Source organism: Salvelinus sp. IW2-2015, linkage group LG31, assembly GCF_002910315.2.
Source record: "Salvelinus sp. IW2-2015 linkage group LG31, ASM291031v2, whole genome shotgun sequence".
In the NCBI taxonomy this organism is placed as follows: domain Eukaryota; kingdom Metazoa; phylum Chordata; class Actinopteri; order Salmoniformes; family Salmonidae; genus Salvelinus; species Salvelinus sp. IW2-2015.
The window spans coordinates 29,355,773-29,377,941 of record NC_036870.1 but is presented as its reverse complement, the minus strand read 5'-3'; the positions used below and the strand labels follow the sequence as shown (position 1 = coordinate 29,377,941).

The 22,169-nt window shown below is 45.2% G+C and overlaps 1 protein-coding gene across 1 annotated transcript in view; it reads left to right on the top strand.

The window, feature by feature from the left end:
* Positions 1 to 17,818, top strand: part of LOC111955784 (CUB and sushi domain-containing protein 3-like) — an 88,125-nt gene extending 70,307 nt beyond the window's left edge. Inside the window, exons 11-13 of the mRNA XM_070436403.1 lie at positions 8,357 to 8,539; positions 13,792 to 13,968; positions 17,628 to 17,818. Of these exons, the coding sequence (XP_070292504.1) occupies positions 8,357 to 8,539; positions 13,792 to 13,968; positions 17,628 to 17,818 (551 nt within the window). The remainder of the gene's footprint in view (positions 1 to 8,356; positions 8,540 to 13,791; positions 13,969 to 17,627) is intronic.
* The last annotated feature ends 4,351 nt before the right edge of the window (positions 17,819 to 22,169 follow it).

Below are 22,169 nucleotides of genomic sequence, written 5' to 3'. Positions count from 1 at the left end.
TAGGAGAGAAGGGCGGAAAGGACAGAGAGAGAGAGAGACCAGAGAGAGAAGCCGAGAGACAGAGAGAGGAGAGAGAGAGAGAAATAGCGAGAAAGAGACAGAGAAGAGAGATGATCGAGAGACAGAGCCGAGAAAGAGGAGAAAACCAGAGGACAGCATAAGATAGGAGAAGGAGAGGGAGAGAGATCGAGAGAGCGGAAAAGAGAAGATAGAGAGAGAGAGAGAGAGAGAGAGGAGAAGAGAGAGACCGAGACGAAAGTAAAGAGAGTATGGAGAGAGAGGCTGCTAAGAGTAGGAGAGAGGAGATGAGAGAGAGAGATGACGAAGGAGAGCGAGGAGACAGGAGAGAGAGGATCAGAAGAGAGATGAAGAGAAGAAGATAGAATAGATGGACGGAGAGAGAGGAGAGAGAGGAGAGAAGTAGATGAGAGAAGAGAGAGAAGAGAGAGATGAGAGAGAGAGAGAAGGAAGACAGAGAGAGGGCAAAGGAGAGAGGAGAAGACAGGCGAGAGAGAGAGAGCGAGAGAAGCGAGAAGGAGAGGACAGCATAGAGGATGAGATGAGGACAGAGCGGAACTGAAGAGAGAACGAGAGACGCAATGAAAGATAGGATGAGAGAGAGGATCGAGAGACGAGAAGAAGAGGATTGAGATCGACGAGAGAAGAAGAGAGAGAGAGAGAGTGAGGGGGAAGACAGAGAGGAGGGTAGACAGAGAGTGGGACTGGAGACGAGAGAGAGGAGGGAAGATCGAGAGAGAGACAGAGAGGCAGAGACTCGAGATTCAACCGGATGAGCGAGGAGACAGAGATGATCGAGAGAGAGAGAGAGAAGACTAGCGTGCGCGAAAGAGACATGAGGAGAATTGAGATCGAGAGGTTGACAGATGCGAGAAAGGGAAGAGAGAAACAGAGAGACAGCATTAAGATAGAGAGGGAGAGGGAGAAAGAAGATCGACGGAGAGCGAGAAACGAGACCCGAAAGAGAGAGCGAGAGAGAGGAGAGATGGGAGAGGTCAGAGGAGGGAGAGAGGGAGAGAGAGAGAGTAGGGAGCGGAGGGCGATGAGGCTGAGGATGAGGCAGAGAACGGAGTGAGAGAGAGAGAGAGACAGGTCGGGAGAGGAGAGAGAACGAGGAGAGAAGAGTGAGAGAACGAGAGATGGAGTGGAAGGAGACGGAGATGAGAGGGGATGAATCACGAAACGGGAGAGGAGGAGAGAGAAGTGAGAGTGCGAGAGAGACTGGACAATGTGGGAGCTAGAGAAGAACCGGAGAAGAGGAGAATGAGAGAGAGAGAGAGGAGACGAGAGCAGTCGGAGCGACTGGATGAGGAGGAGGGTCCAGAGAAACGGATGGGAGAGATGAGGAGAGACAGAGAAGAGATGAGAACGTGGGATGCAGAGAGACGAGAGTGAAGGAAAGTGCAAGGCTATATCTAGAATGGGACGGGAGGAGCCATGGGACTCGCAGGATCGGACTGACGAGAAGATGGGGTGAGGAGAATGGGAGAAGAACGCACGAGAGATATGGGGACGAGGCGAGCGAGGCGACAGAGGAGAGAGGACGGAGACTGATGAGAGTATGAGAGGGTCGGACATCAGAGTGGTTGAGACCGGAGGATGCGAGAGGAGGAGAAGAGAGAGAGATGAAGCACGAGAGGGAGAGAAGAGAGAGAGAGAGGAGAAGAGGGGAGAGGAGATGAAGAGAGGGGAGAGAGAGAGAGAGAGAGGAGAGAAGAGAGAGAGAAGGAAGAGAGAGAAGAGAGAGAGAGAGAGAAGAGAGAGAGAGAGAGAGAGAGAGAGAGAGAGAGAGAGAGAGAGAGACGGAGAGAGGGAAGAGAGGGAGAGAGAGATCGAAAGGCATGTTGTGTGTCAGCGCTGCCTCTTCAGATGACAGCTAATAAAGCACCAGCCTAACTTGGTCAGCACATTTTCCCTGACAGAGCACACTCCTGGGAACCTGAACCCCCCACACCGGGGGATGCTTGCTGCCAGGAGGATAATAGAGGAGGTGGAACATGGGACACATGCACCTGCTCAGCAGCCACACACACACACACATACACACACACAAAAGTTTTACTCATAAATAAAGTCACACACACACGTCCACACATACTCATGCATACTCATGCACACACATACACACACAAACACTTGGCAGTTGGCACACAAACAGAAACACACACCTTACCTGGAAGCCACCACTCACTGTCATCTGGTATCATATCTTGGGGCTGTGTTCTGCTTAGTAAAGAAGGCTGTAACAGTAGCACGTATCTCCAGCAGGCTGTACCTTAGGAAGTGTACACTATTTGTGACCCTCTATTGTCCTACTACAATACATGTGATTGTGTGTGTGTGTGTGTGGGGGGGGGGGGTGCATCCTGTAATTTGCCCTGTGTCTTCTAAGAATCATACTCAGTAGGACCCACAGAGGAACATTTATAACCAAGACACTCAAGGCCCTTTCAACTGCAGCTTTACCCATATGACGGCAACGTTCTTGTTCACACTGTACATGTCTGTTGGGACTAGCACTTTATATGCTAGGTATGGAGCTAGGTGAAACAGAACAATGCCCACTCAAATGCAGCTTACCCACATGACTAGGGCTGTTGCCGTGACCGTATTACCGAGTCATGAAGACAGTCAAATCCACCTGACCGTTTAGTCATGGTAATTAGGCTTCTCCAAGCTCTGATGCTGCTGATGTACATTAGTAGCCTACCAAACGTGCTAACTGCCTGGTACTCAGCACTCTATTATCCCTCGAATCACTCTGACATCAATGCAAATGTAATGGAAAATCTAATCAAACACTTCATGAGAGCCCATGAGCTCATTTTGCGCAACATTTGTGATGGCCTCTACTAAAAAGAAGAGGGTTCCCATCAGGTTTCTATAGACTAGGAATACTATATTTATTTTTCTACTTCCCTAATATTAAGCACATTGCTATCTTTACAACAGGAGTATAGCCTACCTGGCTATATGTGAAAAGTGACCTCCATTCGCTATTTAAGTGTACAGATGAACTGTATTTTTTTTCCCCTGCCCCTGTTTCGAGACAGGTGCATGAAAGTGGTCCATTCTAAATCAAAACAAATTTCACACATATTATTTAGTATATGTAAAGAGAAAATTAAATAATGAATAATCTGATGGGTGACAATATTAGCCTATCACTTGTGAATTATATATTATCACTTGTGAATGATGCCCAGAATAAGGCAAGAAACAAACCCTTTTTTTGGCAACTTTTTTTAATCATCATCACACACCTCATGTAGCCTATCCCATAGGCCTATATGTTTTGATAAGGTTTGAATCACAACTAAAGTGGCCAAATAACTTCTTAAAATGAAGCACATGAATCCATTTTACAAGGGGTGGAGAGCCTAACTGGCATACATAAGCAGCGTGTGAGTTTCATGTTTGGGGAAGATAACTTTCACCGTAAAAATGCACCTTTATTATAAAAGCATTACACGCATAATCGATTTTGCGGTCACTTTTGATAAAGTGTTTCCCGCTAATGGAATATTGGTGCTTATAGCCTACTGCAGCGTTTCTTAAAGTATGGGTCGCGGACCTGTTAATGGTGGGTCGCGAAGTAAATGTATAATTATTTCATTAATGACTGGAATTGATTTGGCCAAGTGCATCTGCGCTCTCGGTTCAGTGCGCTCTCTGCTTAGCAGCAGTCTCTGCTCAGTTTGGCAGCAGCGCGAGTGGGAGAGGTAGAGGGAGCTGCCCATGTGCTTCACTGTTTACCGGGTCTTTTTTCTGCAGTTTTCTTGAAGATCACTCCGCGACCCACACGCTGCAGCGCTGTCGTTCAAGCCACTGACTTGTTATTCCCACTCGCCATCACTCACCGCTGTCATGAAATGGACTCATGCTAGCCACAAGTTCTGACTGAGCTCAATCATAATGAAACGCAAATACAGTGATTACTTTTTGTCTCATTCATACAAACTTTGAGAAATAACGAGGAGCGCCCGCAATTTGTTTTGTGTGGGGAAGTGCTCAGTAATGAGTCTCTCAAAACAAACAAATTAGAACAGGCAAGAATGCTTCAGGAAACAATGCTTCAACAGTGGAAAAGTAAGTCAACTAGCAAGGCATTGTTGTCATTTTATAACAGGTGATGATAAGCAGAAATAAGGGAGTACTATCTCTCGTAGTAGATGTGAGTGTCTCTTTCAAACAATCCCCTGATAGCTAACGTTAGCCAAAGCAAGCTAACTAGCTACTGATAGTGCAACCCTAAGAAACAGTTCAGAGAAGATGAAAAATTATCAGGCCGACTGTACATTTTACTGTAGAAATGATTGTTGAAAACAAGTCGAGGTTGGAACTGTTGCTGTTACAAGTAATACGTTTTATTCTGAACTGGAATAAACTGATTGAGGCTTTTTGAGGCAAACACTCACACATTTCTCGGTTGCTCATCTACAGCAGGAAGCGGTCTCCTGCCTGACTGAGAAAGCAGTAGATGTTCTGATCCAGTTTGGCACCACATACCTATGCAAGTCAGGGTTCTGTACAGAAACAGTGTCAATGCTGAGCACTGTCTAAAGCAGAGCCCAGAATAGACCTGCTTGTTGAAAACTTCAACCAGCCACACACCTCTCATTAGGACTGTGTGTATGTTTGTGTTTTCTGCTCTACATCTGTGTGATGTGATCATTCAGTTCAGAATGAAATTATTTATTGTATTTTAACAGCAACAGTTCCAACCTAGACAGGTATGTAAGAGCATTTTTAATGGGGAAAAATAAACATGAAAATATATTTATGGGTATTTCCTTGTTATTTGTTTTTGTCTATATTGCATTTTTTGGGGGCATAAGGGCAATGAAATGTACCAATATTTACATATAGTTGCATATATTCCTAAGCTTGGGTCCCAGGAAAACACAGAATTTCTCATTTGGGTCCCAGGCTGAAAAAGTTTAAGAACCCCTGTCCTACTGCAGTGTGTGCATTGCTGCTCTTATAATGTAAAGAAATAGCCTAATAGTTTATCAACATTTTAAGCTAAATGTTCGGATCTGTTGCGTCAGCCACATTGCACAAAACAATTTTTTTGATGCTAGTGGTTGTATCCATTTGGGATCTATCGCATCCCACAACTGTCCCAGACTATGTTTGGAATACTTATGTCTCGCACAGAATAGAATAGGTCGACTTTTGTACGATCGGGGATAGTAGAATGACATAGGCTAGTGCTACTCATCTTGTTGGCTGACGAAAAGTAAATGTGGACAGTTCTTCCAATATCTTCAATATGCACCTCGGAATTGGATAAGGACACGAGCGCAGTTGTGTCCCAGATGTGTCTGTCTTCACTTGTAGCCTGTGAGAAAGACGCAATCGTGATGGAGAGCCATGTGAGTGAGAGGTGCTTCAGAGCGTGCAGCACTCAGCACTTCTCCCTGAGCGCGCATTCTAGGCATTATCAAGTGCTTGTGAAATTGTGAATGAGAGACTGATAAAGTGTGTACAGCCTGCGCAAAAAATAAAAAAGCAGAGCTCATGCCTTTCAAGCAACTTTTTTCAAGTCATCATTAGAGCCGCATCATGCAGCCTTAGAATGTATTCAAAATCTAAACATATAGCCCAACGTTTGTAGAACAACTAAAGATACATTAATAACTCTAAATGAATCATATAGGAATACCCATTTCTTTGATAACTGCTCAACACAGAACAGCAGCATGTAATATAAAATAATGCCACGGAATTCCTAACCAAATCTTGTCTGTTAAATGAACTAGTGTAGCCCACAGCCATAAATAAATTATGGATGTATTGGAAAGGTGTAGGTTATATTACATGGATTTATTAGACTTTTGAAAATGTAGATGTTCCAAAGGTCTGCATCAGTGCCAATAGTGTTCAAAGCTGTCCTCAAGGCAAAGGGTGGCTACTTTGAAGAATCTCAAGTATAAAATATATTTTGATTTGTTTAACACTTTTTTGTTATTTCATAGTTTTGATGTCTTCACTATTATTCTACAATGTAGAAAATAGTAAAAAATTTAGAAAAACCCTTGAATGAGTAGGTGTGTCCAACCTTTTGACTGGTACTGCACATGTTTGTGAAAGTCTCATCTTTCCATAGAGGGGTCATAATAGTTTGTAGGCCACAGACGCTACATTTTTGGGGATGTCTCATGATCTGAACAAACACCGCTCTAGCTCTGGCACCTTTCACCGCAGATGAGCGTGTGTGCAACACTGGTGGATGCAGCGGATTGGCCGGATATCTCTAGTTTAAACGGACAGATTTTGATGGGGATGTTTTTGTATTACGCTAATTTGATTTCCGCGGGGGCGGGGTTAATAGCAGCCACTTTAATCTGTCCCCTGGGCTTCCACTGCCAGGGACATAGAGAAATAATGAATTCTATATTGAATGGCCAGGGACACGACTGCTTACCTGTCTGTAGACTGTCTAATGGACCAGATTCCAGCCTCGCTGTATAGGTAAGCATCTAGTGTGTGTGTGTGTGTGTGTGTGTGTGTGTGTGTGTGTGTGTGTGTGTGTGTGTGTGTGTGTTGGCTGCATTCAAGCCTGGGATCACAGTCAAGCTGCTGCTAAATTAGATTTCAATCAAATCAAAACAAGCTTTATTTGTCACATGCGCCAAATACAACAGGTGTAGACCTTACCGTGAAATGTTTACTTACAAGCCCTTAACCAACAGTGCAGTTCAAGAAAGAGTTAAGAAAATATTTACCAAATAAACTGAAGTAAAAAATAATAAAAAGTAACACAATAAAATAACAATAACGAGGCTATATACAGAGGGTACCGGTACTGAGTCAATGTGTGGGGGTACAGGTTAGTCACGATCATTTGTACATGTAGGTAGGGGTGAAGTGACTATGTATAGATAATAAACAGCGTAGCAGCAGTGTATAAAACAAATGGAGGGGGGTCAATGTAAATAGTCCAGTGGCCATTTCATTAATTGTTCAGGAGTCTTATGGCCTGGGGGTAGAAGCTGTAAAGGAGCCTTTTGGTCCTAGACTTGGCGCTCCGGTACCGCTTACCGCGCGGTAGTAGAGAAAACAGTCTATGACTAGGGTGACTGGGGTCTTTGACAATTTCCTCTGACACCGCCTAGTATATAGGTCCTGGATGGCAGGAAGCTTGGCCCCAGTGATGTACTGGGCCGTACCCACTACACTCTGTAGCGCCTTACGGTCAGATGCCGAGCAGTTGCCATACCAGGTGGTGATGCAACCGGTCAGGATGCTCTCGATGGTGCAGCTGTAGAATTTTATAAGGATCTGAGGACACATGCCAAATCTCCTGTCTCCTGAGGGGGAAAAGGTGTTGTCGTGCCCTCTTCACGACTGTCTTGGTGTGTTTGGATTTTGATTTGGGCAAGGGGATGACTCAAGTGTACTAAAATAACATTGTTTAATTAATTATGACTTACTGTATTTATGGAACAAACAAGGGAGGAAATGTTAGGTATTTGTCTGGACATGAGAGAAATAGATATGATAGATACATTTATGGATGTTTTACTCACTTGGTATTGAAATCATATATGGATACCAATTGCACTTTGTATCCAAGTGACTTTCCAGTATTTTCCATCCTTATAATGTGTAGCATCAGAGCAAGATGTATCTGTTACTGATGAGGCATAAGTATCTCCATGTACTTGAGCCATCTGACACATCTTCCGTTACGTCTGAGCGAGTGATTGGAGTGGACCGCCGTGATTGTCTCCCAGTAACAGCTCTGATAACTGTCAGGGCCATAGACGAACACACAGTCTCCTATCTCCTAGATCCTGGCTGTGCGGCCTCCATTACTTTCATTTCCTCATCAGCGGCGGGGAGTGGTCTGTCCGTCTATCTGTCTGTCTGGGATGGATGTGTGGCTGGTTCAGGTGAAAAGCAAGGTTACCAAGTCTGCACCCCAAATGGCACCCTATTCCCTATTTAGTGCACTACATAGGGAATAGGGTGCTGTTTGTGAACCAGACCAAGGCTACCAAGCCAGGAGCTATGCCGACGGAGGAGGGGAGGGAGGGAAGGGGAAGGAGATATATGGCACTTTCCTGAATCAATCAGGAGTATCCATCTCCGGTGAGCTACTGAGGGGAATCGGTGAGAGAGGGGAATCAGTGTGCGTTGGTGGTTTTCTGTAAGGTTACACCCACATACAGAGAATGAGGGAAGGGCAGAAGGGACAGAATATTCGCTGGTTTGAATGACAAAAAGGGTTGTGATGTGTTTCCATGGGAACATTGTGACTGACCATTAACTCTTTCTATGCTTCTGCTTTTCCCTGTGGGCTGGTGCGTGGGTCTCTGTGTGTGTGCAGGTGACTCCCAGGGGACATGTGGGGACCCAGGCACCCCGTCGCAGGGCAGCAGGGAGGAGAGTAACTTCAGGATCCGCAGTAAAGTCCAGTTCAAATGCTCTGAGGGTTACGAGCTGATTGGCTCTGCTGAGAGGATGTGCTTTCCTAACAGCACCTGGTCTGGAACACAGCCCTTCTGCAAACGTGAGAACCGCACAACCACATACACACACACACACACACACCACACACACACACACTTCTCATTCTTCCAACAAATATGGTCCTCTGAGTCCAACAATCGGCTGTACCATTCCATTTCCAGCCAGCGTATCTCAACGCACATGCTTTATCAGTCAACCGCTGAAGGATTGTAACATCCTTTGTTACCCCCATAGCTAATACATAGCCTGCTCTCGCTGCAGGGTCCCTATAGCTAGCAATACATAGCCTGATCTCGCTGCAGGAGCTCCTGCAATCCACAACCCCAGGTGTTAGTGCAGCGCCAGACCACCCAGGTGTAGTCAGTCAGGCACCAGACACAACCCCAGGTGTTTGTCAGGCACGCGACACAACCCCAGGTGTAGTCAGGCACCAGACACAACCCCAGATGTCAGTCAGTCAGGACCCAGACCCAACCCAGAATGTCAGTCGGGCACCAGACACAACCAGGTGTCAGTCAGGCACCTAGACACAACCCTCAGGTGTCAGTCAGGCACCTAGACACAACCCAGGTGTCAGTCAGGCACTGACACAACCCCCAGGTGTCAGTCAGGACCCAGACACAACCCCAGGTGTCAGTCAGGCACCAGACACAACCCAGGTGTCAGTCAGGCCCAGACACACCCCAGGTGTCAGTCAGGCACCAGACACAACCCCCAGGTGTCAGTCAGGCACCCAGACACAACCCCAGGTGTCAGTCAGGCACCAGACACAACCCAGGTGTCAGTCAGGCACCAGACAAACCCCCAGGTGTCAGTCAGGCACCAGACACAACCCAGGTGTCAGTCAGGCACCCGACACAACCCCCAGGTGTCAGTCAGGCACCCAGACACAACCCAGGTGTCAGTCAGGCACCCAGACACAACCCCCAGGTGTCAGTCAGGCACCAGACACAACCCAGGTGTCAGTCAGGCACCAGACACAACCCCCAGGTGTCAGTCAGGGCACCAGAACAACCCCCAGGTGTCAGTCAGGCACCTAGACACAACCCCGGTGTCAGTAGTCAGGCACCTAGACACAACCCCCAGGTGTAGTCAGGCACCAGACACAACCCCCAGGTGTCAGTCAGGCACCACACAACCCCAGGTGTCAGTCAGGCACCCAGACACAACCCCAGGTGTCAGTCAGGCACCAGACACAACCCCAGGTGTCAGTCAGGCACCCAGACACAACCCCAGGTGTCAGTCAGGCACCAGACACAACCCCAGGTGTCAGTCAGGCACCAGACACAACCCAGGTGTCAGTCAGGCACCCAGACACAACCCGGTGTCAGTCAGGCACCCAGACACAACCCCCGGTGTCAGTCAGGCACCCAGACACAACCCCCAGGTGTCAGTCAGGCACCCAGACACAACCCCAGGTGTCAGTCAGGCACCCAGACACAACCCCCAGGTGTCAGTCAGGCACCGACACCCCCAGGTGTAGTCAGGCACCAGACACACCCAGGTGTCAGTCAGGACCCAGACACAACCCCCAGGTGTATCAGGGCACCCAGACAACACCCAGGTCTAGTCAGGCACCCAGACACAACCCAGGTGTAGTCGGCGCCCAGATCACACCAGGTGTAGTCAGGACCGACCAACCCCAGGTGGTCAGTCAGGCACCCAGACACAACCCCCAGGTGTCAGTCAGGCACCCAGACACAACCCCCAGGTGTCAGTCAGGCACCCAGACACAACCCCCAGGTGTCTCCTTTGAACCACCCTATTCATCTCATCTCAAACGAGACAGGATAGCATTAGTGTGGTCTCCAAACGCCGGCTTCGTGTCCTCCATGTTCCCTCTGAGCCACTGCAGCTCTCTAGTTAAATAGATTTACAGATTGTTAACTTCTCAGCGCCTGAGGTGGTTGCCAGGCAGCTTCTCCACAAGGCTGACAGGGTACCTCTCTCTCTCTCCATCACGCTGTCTCTCTCTCAGTCCCTTCTCAATCTCGCTTTCTCTTTCTCCCTATCCAGTGCTAGAGGCGTTACTACAGACCCAGGTCCATTCCCGGGCTGTTCCACAACCGGCCGTGGCTGGGAGTCCCATAGGACGGCGCACAATTGTCCCAGCGTTGTCCGGGTTAGGGGAGGGTTTGGCTCATCGTGCTCTAGCGACCCTTGTGGTCAACCTGCAGACGGACCCCGGTTGCCAGTTGAACAGTGTTTCCTCCGGCAGCTGGCTTCCGGGTAAAGCTGGCGGGTGTTAAAGAGGGCTTTTAGGCGGGTCATGTTTCGGAGGACACATGACTCCACCTTCGCCTCTCCCGAGCCCGTTGGGGAGTTGCAGCGATGAGACAAGAGGGGGTGGGGTAAAATACAACAAAAAAATAAGAAATCCATCTGTTATACCTGAGCCTGTTGTTTCTCTCTGTAAAATACTGACATTTTACATTTCTCAGCCCAACTCACCCTCACATAGAACAAGGGTCTGTGTCCCCAATGGCACTCTGGTCAAGAGAGGTGCACCATAAAGGGAATATGGTGCCATTTGGCAATAAACCTCTAACTCATGACTTAAACATATTTTTTTTGACAGTGGCCATGTGGATTTCATTTCTATTCTCTCTCAGTACCTCACAGATGGAGTATTGGTAAAAATGTGTCAGGGACACCTCCTTTCATAGCTCGACAGCCAATCCTGGACATTGTTTAAGTCTATATCCAAGAGTACCACACTGGGCGAGGATCCCTACAAAAATGGCTGCACTGTCGTTCTACTCTTCCCTAGATGCTAGCCGTCTCTCTCAACCCTCTTGTAAACAGCTTTAAGTACTTATATCTGACTGTTATTAAGCTGGATCTGAGTTGATGCTATGGGGATGGAGTACGGGAATTGTGAAAGGGGTAATGATGATTTCATGGAAAGTACAAATACTGTGCTTAGCATTGACATATAGTGTCAGCACATAACAGTACATATTAAAAGTATTAAAAGTATTTAATTCACCCAAAACACTTACAGTAAGATAGACACAGTCTTTATTAAAGGTGATCCTATAGATTGTCCAATCTAACATATGCAGTTGAAGTTGGAAGTTTACTTACACTTAGGTTGTAGTCATTAAAACTGGTTTTTCAACCACTCCACACATTTCTTGTTAGCAAACTATACTTTTGGCAAGTTGGTTAGAACATCTACTTTGTACATGATACAAGTAATTTTTACAACAATTGTTTACAGACAGATTATGTCACTTATAATTCACTGTATCACAATTCCAGTGGGTCAGAAGTTTACATACACTAAGTTGACTGTGTCTTTAAACAGCTTGGAAAATTCCAGAAAATTATGTCATGGCTTTAGAAGGTTCTGATAGGCTAATTGACATCGTTTGAGTCAATTGGAGATGTACTAGTGGATGTATTTCAAGGCCTACCTTTAAACTCAGTGCCTCTTTGCTTGACATCATGGGAAAATCAAAAGAAATCAGCCAAGACCTCAGAAAAAAATTGTAGACCTCCACAAATCTGGTTCATCTTGGGAGCAATTTCCAAATGCCTGAAGGTACCCTCATCTGTACAAACAATAGTACGCAAGTATAAACACCATGGGACTACGCAGCTGTCATACCGCGTTCTGTCTCCTTGAGATGAACGTACTTGGGTGCGAAAAGTGCATTTCAATCCCAGATCAACACCAAAGGATTTGTGGATGCTGGAGAAACAGGTACAAAGTATCTATATCCACAGTAAAATGAGTCCTATATCGACATAACCTGAAAGGCGCTCTGCAAGGAAAAGCCATTGCTCCAAAACCGTCATATAAAAATCAGACTACGGTTAGCAACTGCACATGGGGAGAAAGATCGTACTTTTTGGGAAATGTCCTATGGTCTGATGAAACAAAATGAACTGTTTGGCCATAATGACCATTGTTATGTTTGGAGGAAAAAGGTGGAAGCTTGCAAGCCGAAGAACACCATCCCAACCATGAAGCATGGGGGGGCAGCATCATGTTGTGGGGGTGCTTTGCTGCAGGAGAGACTGGTGCACTTCACAAATAGATGGATCATGAGGCCGGAAAAATATGTGGTATATTGAAGCATCTCAAGACATCAGTCGGAAGTTAAAGCTTGGTCGCAAATGGGTCTTCCAAATGGACAATGACCCCAAGCATACTTCCAAAGTTGTGGCAAAATGGCTCAAGGACAACGTCAAGATATTGGAGTGGCCAGCACATAGCCCTGACCTCAATCCATAGAAAATGTGTGGGCAGAACTGAAGCGTGTGCGAGCAAGGAGGCCTACAAACTGACTCAGTTACAAAAGCTCTGTCGGGAGGAATGGGCCACAATTCACCCAACTTATTGTGGGACGCTTGTGGAAGGCTACCGAAAGTTTGACCCAAGTTTAAAAAAATTAAAGAGGAATGCTACCAAATACTAATTGAGTGTATGTAAACTTCTGACCCACTGGGAATGTGATGAAAGAAATAAAAGCTGAAATAAATCATTCTCTCTCTACTATTATTCTGACATTTCACATTCTTAAAATAAAGTGGTGATCTAACTGACCTAAGACAGGAATTTTTACTTGGATTAAATGTCAGGAATTGTGAAAAACTGAGTTTAAATGTATTTGGCTAAGTGTATGTAAACTTCCGACTTCAACTGTAAGTCATAATTTATAAACAAGTTATTCTAGTCATCCCTTTGCCCAATATAAATCCAAACAGCCAAAGTGTGAGTGCCCCCCCCCCCCCCCCCCTCCTCCTTTTGCCCTCGACCGCCTCAGTTCATCGTGGGCACTGACTCTACAAAGTGTCAAAAGCGTTCCACAGGGATGCTGGCCCATGTTGACTCCAATGGTTCCCACAGTTGTGTCAAGTTGGCTGGATGTCCTTTGGGTGGTGGACCATTCTTGATATACACGGGAAACTGTTGAGCGTGAAAAACCCAGCAGCCTGACACCTACTACTGTTCAATACCCCGTTCAAAGGCACTTCAAAATGTTGTCTGGCCCATTCACCCTCTGAATGGCACACATACACAATTCATGTCCCAATTGTCTCAAAGCTTAAAAATCCAACGTTAGCCTTATCTCCTCCCCTTCATCTACACTGATTGAACAAGTGACATCGATAAGGGATCATAGCTTTCACCTAGTCAGTCTGTGTCATGGAAAGTGTTCTTAATGTTTTGTATACTCGGTGTACTAGTATATGATGAAACAACTTCACAAGTATTTTTGAATTATCACATAAAACCAATAATTCAATCAAACTCTATCTGCCCCTTCTCTCTCTCTCCAGCGGTGCAGTGTGGGAACCCGGGAACCCCCAGTAACGGCCGTGTGTCCCGGCTGGACGGCACAACCTACTCCCACTCTGTCACCTACTCCTGTATGGATGGCTACCTGCTGACCGGCTCCACCACCCGCCAGTGTCTGGCCAATGCCACTTGGTCTGGCACTGCCCCCAACTGCAGCAGTAAGTCTTCATAAACCAACCTCACTGCCCTGAACTGCAGCAGTAAGTCTTCATAAACCAACCTCACTGCCCTGAACTGCAAGCGTAAGTCTTCATAAACCAACCTCACTGCCCTGAACTGCAGCAGTAAGTCTTCATAAACCAACCTCACTGCCCTGAACTGCAGCAGTAAGTGGGATCAGAGCCCGCATTCATAAAGCGCCTCAGAGTAGGTGTGCTGATCTAAGATCAGACACCCCCCCCCCCGTCTATCTAATCTTATTCATTATGATCTCACAGGCAAAAAGAATACTAGATCAGAACATTTATAAATTAGGGCCCTGGACTTACCCATTGTGCTTATGAACAGGGACGTTTGAAAATTCCTACTGATAACACCATAATGTTTTTTTTTACGATGTATTTCGATTGTGATCTTTGGTTTTCGTGTATGGGACCTATTGATATGTGATACAGAGTCATAGATGGGGGATTGGTTCTATTAGTGGGCTGAGGCTGAAGATAGCCTAAGTCCCAAATGGCACCATATTCCCTATATAGTACACTACTTTTGACCACAGCCCTATGGGTCCTTGTCACAAGTAGTGCACTATAAAGGGAATAGGGAGGCCATTTGGAACTATTCCAGAATCTTAATCTCGCATCCTGTTGTCATGACATTTCAAGACGTTGCTCCTCTCGTGTTAAGAAGGGTGGGTTATTTATGACTGGAATTCTCCGGGCAGTGTAAGAGAGGGATCGAAGAGGAGACACTATTTAAGGTAGCCTTCGGGTTAAAGATTGAGACAGCGAGAGAAGGGGTCTCACGCACACATACACACGCACAGTGACTGGTGGGTTGAGACAGAGAAGAGAGGTCAGAAGAGCCCTGTGTCCCTGCTCCAGCAAGATAAGAAAATCAATCCCTCTGTGCCTCTCTGTTACCTTGTACACATTACCATACCCTCCAAAGCTCTTCCCTCTTCTTCAGCTCCTTCTCAGTTGAGTAGACCGCCAGGGTGTCAATCTGATTTAAATCTAGGCCCAGGGGCGAGACAGAGGGAGAAAAAGAGACAGAGGGAAAGAGAGACCGAGAGACCGAGAGACCGAACTTGACAATTTTATTTTATTTTATTGGTATTTCATTACAGAATGTTTCCTTAAAGTTCAAACATGGTTACATTTCAATTTTGGTAATGTTCTAGGAATGTTCTCGAATTGGTTTGACATTGGGAATGTTGAGTTGGAGTTAATTTTATTTTTACAGGGACAGTGCACATTAACATTAACACGTGTTCTCATGTAATTCAGAGAACATTAAGAAACAACGTTCTTCTGTGCGAATTTCAGTACTTCAGCCTAACGTTTCCTACAGGTTTCCTCATGGTTCTAAAGTCATATTTTCAAATTGTTCCAAGAACATTAAAAAAACGTTCCATTAAAAACCACAAGAAAATGTTAGAAACATTCAGAGAACGTTCTAAGAATGTTGTTTAAAAACATATATATTCAGTTCTCAGCAACAGCAAAACTCTATCTTCTATCTTGTTAAGTGTGTTCAGGTGTGTTGGCCAAGTCCACTAACTGGCAACACCTGATCTTAATGAGTGCTCGTTTCCTTTGAAATGGGGGTCTGTTTGAATAGACTAACATGTAAAAACATGGCATGCTAGCCTCCATCCTGGTGACGCAGTGGACTAATTCCATGGACAGAGAACAGATTATAGGTTTGAATCTTCAAGGAAGTTATTTAAAGCCTCCAAATAACCTATAATTTCCTTTCTCAGAGCGTTCAATGAACCAGAGTAAAACGTTCTCAGAACCTTCCTGAAACCTTAAAATAAATGTTCCCAGAACAGTCAAAATGTTCACTTCTCTGCACCGAATGTTTAAAAAAAAACGTCMGTTTTATTGGTCAGGAAATGTATGACTTCGTTCCCACAAACTATGTGAAACAAAAAAAACACGTTCCCACAACATCCAAGGAACCAAATGTGCTAGCTGGGAGAGAAAGAGAGAGAGACAGAGAGACTTATTCCACTTCAGGTAGATAATTCCTCTCTATCTCACCTGGTGTTTCAGATTCAGTTCATTCAGGAATGGACTACCAGATCTATAAACTACTGCCTGCCTGTGTCCATATCACCCCTTGACAGTTATATACCACACTCGCTCCTCCAGGCTAGGTTCATTGCCTTTGATCGTATGCCTCTTAGTGCCCATATATGCTTAAACAGGCAGAATGCTTTGCCTACAGCGTTTCAAAGAGACCTTTGGTTTGTGTCCCAAAATGGCCCCCTGTTACCTATATAGTCTCAGGGCTAACGTAGCGCACCTTTTTAGGGAAAGGTGTAATTTGGGACGCATCCCTTGCCTGTGGCATCAAATCAAATTGTATTTGTCACATGCGCCGAATACAACAGCTGTAGACAGTTGAAATGCTTACTTACACAGCCCTTAACCAACAATGCAGTTTTAAGAAAAATACCAACAAAAAAATAAAGAAATAAAGTAACAAAAGGTAACGTGTTAAAGTAGTACTGGTTGATGAGTCTTTACATGTGTTTTATTGAGCAGGCTGAGAAGGGTGATGCAGTATTTTCTATCCAGTGGTGGACTCACATTAGCATTTTGGTCGAGACATTTTCCACACCACCTAGATGTTTACGAGCTTAGCCCTCCGATGATTGATTCCCGAAGCTTCATTCTCATGTTTTTAGTTTTTTTAAGCAAAAGACACAACATTTATGGAAAACGGTAATTCCGGAATTGATAAGGGCACCACATAAATCAATCCGAAATTAAAAATGTATTAAATGTAAAGTACTTTTGGGGTTTGTTGTCAGTCACGGTGATCACTGATCACAGAACTACTAATGTGTTTCTGTTACCTTGTCATCTGAATTCCCAAGGAGACCGTAAACATTCTACTTCCTGCTCTCTGCTCTCCGTCCTCCACAGAACAGAAGGGAGTTATAGTCGTAAGAGATTGACAGAATTGATTATGGAAGTTAAACCCAGGAGACCCTCGTATGAGAACACAGCTCACAGCTATTGATTTTCCCGGTGATAGTGAAATCTATCATTTTGAATAAAAGAGGCGAGGTGGTATCTCATCAGTGGAGATATCTCTGTTGCTGGCTGCATAAATTGGTCATTTCAGATGATTTGTGGATTAGGTTTCCCACCGATTGTTGTCACAGCCCCAGTTACATCTTACGCCGGACCCACAATGGGGCCTAAATTGCACTTCGACCGCCGTCATAGATATCCGTGTCTGTCACACAACAGCCAGAAAGCCAACTAAGTGTCCAGACTGGGGATGTCTTCTTTGTTATGTATGTATTTGTTTGGTGTAACAGCGTACACTGTGTCACTGAGTTACTCTTTTGTCACCTTCCTTCCTACCATCCTTTGTTCGTTCCTTCCTTCCTTCCTTTCTTCTTTCCTCTCTCTCTCTCTCTCTCTCTCTTCCTTCCTTCCTTCCTTCCTTCTTTCCTCTTCCTTCCTTCCCTCCTTCCTCTCTTCCTCCCTTCCTTCCTTCCTTCCTTCCTTCCTTCCTTCCTTCCTTCCTTCTTTCCTCTCTTCCTTCCTTCTTTCCTCTCTTCCTTACTTCTTTCCTTCCTACCTCTCTCTCTCCCTCCCTCCCTCCCTCCTTCCTTCTTTCTGTCTAATCACAGTGATCAACTGTGGCGACCCTGGGGTTCCAGCCAATGGGATGAGGTATGGAGAGGACTTTGCTATTGGTCAGAACATCACATTCCTGTGTGCGCCGGGATACAGCATGGAGGCTGACAGCTCGGCCGTACGCACCTGCACCTCCAACGGCACCTGGAGTGGCATCATGGCATCCTGCCAAGGTAAGACCTAGCAACACATGTGTAGCATAATGTACTTCATTACCCACAATGCTCTGTGGAACATATCTAATAACATTTTGGCATCATAGCATCTTTCAAAGGTAGGGCCCAGCAACACTTTGTTTGGTTGGTTTGTTCCCCTGACTACTTCAATTTGAGTGTTTGAATATGTGTATCTACACTTTAGAATAGATTTCAATGAGCCAAGTCTTAGGGACTAACTAATCAATGTTCCCATTGTCTAAAACAGAGCTGTCTTGGCGTGTGTTCCCTATGGAATCACCACCAGTTTCACCACAGATTGTTATAGCTTATTCACAGTAACACTGCACACCTCCTGCTTTCCACACTGTTGCCCTTAGCAACGGTAGCCCATATATCATTGTGTCCTGTTAGCTGCCACGGTGAGAAAAGGGTTTTAAATAAAGCATATCAGTTTGCTTTGGTTTGTTATTGTAGGACCAACATCCTGTCTTGTAGTTGTTATTGCTGACACTATATGGCCAGGCAGACAAGGTTTCTCTTCATAACACGCTTTCTCAACATGCATAGAATTGGACCAATCTTGGACCAACTATGATCAACACATATCTCCATCTGTTTGTACAGGTGGTAGTTCCATTTATTGGCTGTGTGAAAGTGTGTTGTTATGCATACATATGTAACAGCTGCAGAGTGATATCTTGGTGCCATACATTCTTATGATGCACAGTTAGATCTGTGAATGTGGATGTTGACGTGTGGAATAGAAAGTAGCCTAATGGAGGTGGATGGGTGAAAGTCTAACATTGCCTTTTAACACAAAGTTGCGTGTGTGTGTGTGTGTGTGTGCGTGCGTGCTTGCATGCACTGGTATTGTATACTGTATGTGAGAAGGCCTGTGAAATGGAGGATCCGTCACAGCAGCTGGAGACCTTCTCCACCACTGTTGTGTCACTGGAGTTGTGAAACTACTCTGCATAAACCTATTATTCATTAGCTTAGTACAAGCCAAACTGGTCCACTCTCAATGGAGGGGCTACCAAGCGTGTCCAATACTAATTCAGAATATTAATACAACATTTGGGAATTTATTACACGTTTATTGCTTTTATTACTGTGACACAGAGATGGCAATAAGAGCAGCCAATCATCAGAAAGCTCCATTGAGACTAATGTGTTTGTTTTTATAGTCAGCTGATTCAATTAATCACTACCCTCCAAATCAATGGGTTCTGGTCAAATGTAATGGACTATATAAGGGATATTGTGCCAATGGGCTCTGGTCAAAAGTAGTGCACTAGGCAATCAGGTGCCAATGGGCCCAGGTCAAAAGAAGGGTACTATATAGTATAAGGAATAGGCCTAGTATCCATAGTGCTGTTACTGATCAAACCAACCCCATCTTTTGGAAAGTCTATCCACAGTGCTGTTACTGACCAAACCAACCCCATCTTTTGGAAAGTCTATCCACAGTGATGTTACTGACCAAACCAACCCCATCTTTTGGAAAGTCTATCGCACAGATGCTGTACTGACCAACAAACCAACCCACTTTTGGAAAGTCTATCCACAGATGCTGTTACTGACCAAACCAACCCACTCTTTTGAAAGTCTTATCCGAAGTGCTGTTACTGACCAAACCAACCCCATCTTTTGGAAAGTCTATCCACAGTGCTGTTACAGACCAAACCACCCCATCTTTTGGAAAGTCTATCCACAGTGCTGTTACTGACCAAACCAACCCATCTTTTGGAAAGTCTATCCACAGTGACTGTTACTGACACAAACCAGCCCCATCTTTTGGAAAGTCTATCCACAGTGCTGTTACAGACCAAACCAGCCCCATCCTTTTGGAAGTCTATCCACAGTGATGTTACTAAACCAAACCAACCCCATCTTTTGGAAGTCTATCCACAGTGCTGTTACAGACCACAACCAACCCCATCTTTTGGAAAGTCCATCCACAGTCCTGTTACTGACCAAACCAACCCCGTCTTTTGGAAAGTCTATCCACAGTGCTGTTACTGACCAAACCAACCTCATCTTTTGGAAAGTCTATCCACATCTGGTTACTGACCAAACCAACCCTCTTCTTTTGGAAAGTCTATCCACAGTGCTGTTACTGACCAAACCAACCCCACTTTTGGAAGCGTGTAACGGTTATTCTGTGAGATGACTGTATCCATGGTGATAGGCTTCCCAAAATAGTGCACTATTTTACTGTAATTTGGTGAGAGTATTTGTCTATGCGTATAGCCTGCTGGAAAGCCTGTTTCTGCCCAAACCAACCCTCTCAGAACAGTCTGCTGGAAAGCCTGTTCTGCCCAAACTCAACCCTCTCAGAACAGTCTGGCTGGAAAGCCTGTTTCTGCCCAACCACCCTCTCAGAACAGTCTGCTGGAAAGCCTGTTTCTGCCCAAACCAACCCTCTCAGAACAGTCTGCTGGAAAGCCTGTTTCCTGCCCAACCACCCTCTCAGAACAGTCTGCTGGAAAGCCTGTTTCTGCCCAAACCAACCCTCTCAGAACAGTCTGCTGGAAAGCCTGTTTCTGCCCAAACCAACCCTCACAGAACAGTCTTCTAGAAAGCCCTATCTGCTGTTACTGTAATTTGCTGAAAGGAGTGTATCCGCTATGCAATTCTTTGGAAAGCCTACAATATCTGCTTTTACTTACTGTAGTTCAGTGAGAGGAGGAGTATTCTGTGTCCATATCGTAGTTGGCAGAACTCCATGTGAAAAACAGACACTGAAGAGAAAGGGAGACTCACTCTACAGAGTGCAACATGAGTCATCCAGCCTAGCCCTCTCTTCTACTCAAGCGTGGCGTAGGCTGTGGCGCACCAAGACTCCCAGGCAGCGCTCAGACAAACTAACTGTCCCTTTGACTCTCTCTGCCATATTGCACTATATAGGGAATAGGGTGCAATTTGGGACTCAGTTATTTTTTATTTAACGTTTATTTAACTAGGCAAGTCAGTTAAGAACAAAGCCTTATTTACAATGCCAGCCTAGGAACTAACTTGTTCAGGGGCAGAACGACAGATTTTTACCTTGTCAGCTCGGGGATTCGGTTTCGGTTATTGTCCCAACACTCTAACCACTAGGCTACCCGCCACCCCAGGTAGCCTAGTGACACCCAGAGGCTAGTGCTCGGAGAGAATACCATTAGCTCAGTTTCAGTTAGACAGCTGGTAGTAAATGTCCACTAAGGGTGGCAAAGCCACAATTATTCCTTCGGCTTCATTTCCTAAGATTATGAAAATATGTTGTTTTAGTTGTTAGCCCGGCTGTGGCCTTTTCCCAAAGGTTTCTTGTGTATTCGCTGTTTACCTTTATGCCATGAATGGAATCATAAAGTATAAATCGTGCCTAATTGATTCAGGATAACTCTACTGTGATAATGAGGGTTAAGTAAAGTATGATTCATGCCTAATTGATTCATGATATCCCTACAGGGATAATGAGGGTTAAGTAAAGTATGATTCATGCCTGGTAATGACAGGGACAATAACAGGTTAACGACAGGGAAATAACAGGAAACGACAGGCGAAATAACACGATAACGACAGGGAAATATCGTGGTAACGACAGGAAATAACACGGTAACGACAGGGAAATAACAGGTAACGACAGGGAAATAACACGGTAACGACAGGGAAATAACACGGTAACGACAGCGGAAATAACGGGGTAACGACAGGGAAATAACAGGTTAACGACAGGGAAATAACGTGGCAACGACAGGAAATAACATGGTAACGACAGGGAAATAACGTGATAACGACAGGGAACTAACGTTGTAACGACAGGGAACTAACGTGGTAACGACAGGGAACTAACGTGGTAACGACAGGGACTAACGTGGTAAACGACAGGGGAAATAACATTGTAACGAAGGAAATAACGATGGTAATGACAGGGAAATAACGGCGGTAACGACAGGGAAATAACGTGGTAACGACAGGGAAAATAACGTGGTAAACGACAGGGAATTAACGTAGGTAACGACAGGGAATTAACGTGGGTAACGACACGCGGAAATAACGACAGGGAACAATAACGGTGTAACGACGGGAAACTAACAGTACGGTAACGACAGCGGAAATAACGTGGTAACGACAGTGAAATACGTGGTAACGACAGTGAAATAACGTGGTAACGAACAGGAAATAAACGTTGGGGTAACGACAGTGAAATAACGTCGACGTAACGACAGGGGAAATAACATTGTAACGACAGGGAAATAAACATTTGTAACGACAGGGAAAAAATAACGTTGTGGTAATGACAGAAATAACATTGTAACGACAGGGAACATAACCATTGTGATAACGACACGGGAAATAACATTGTAACGACAGGGAAAATAACGTGGTAAT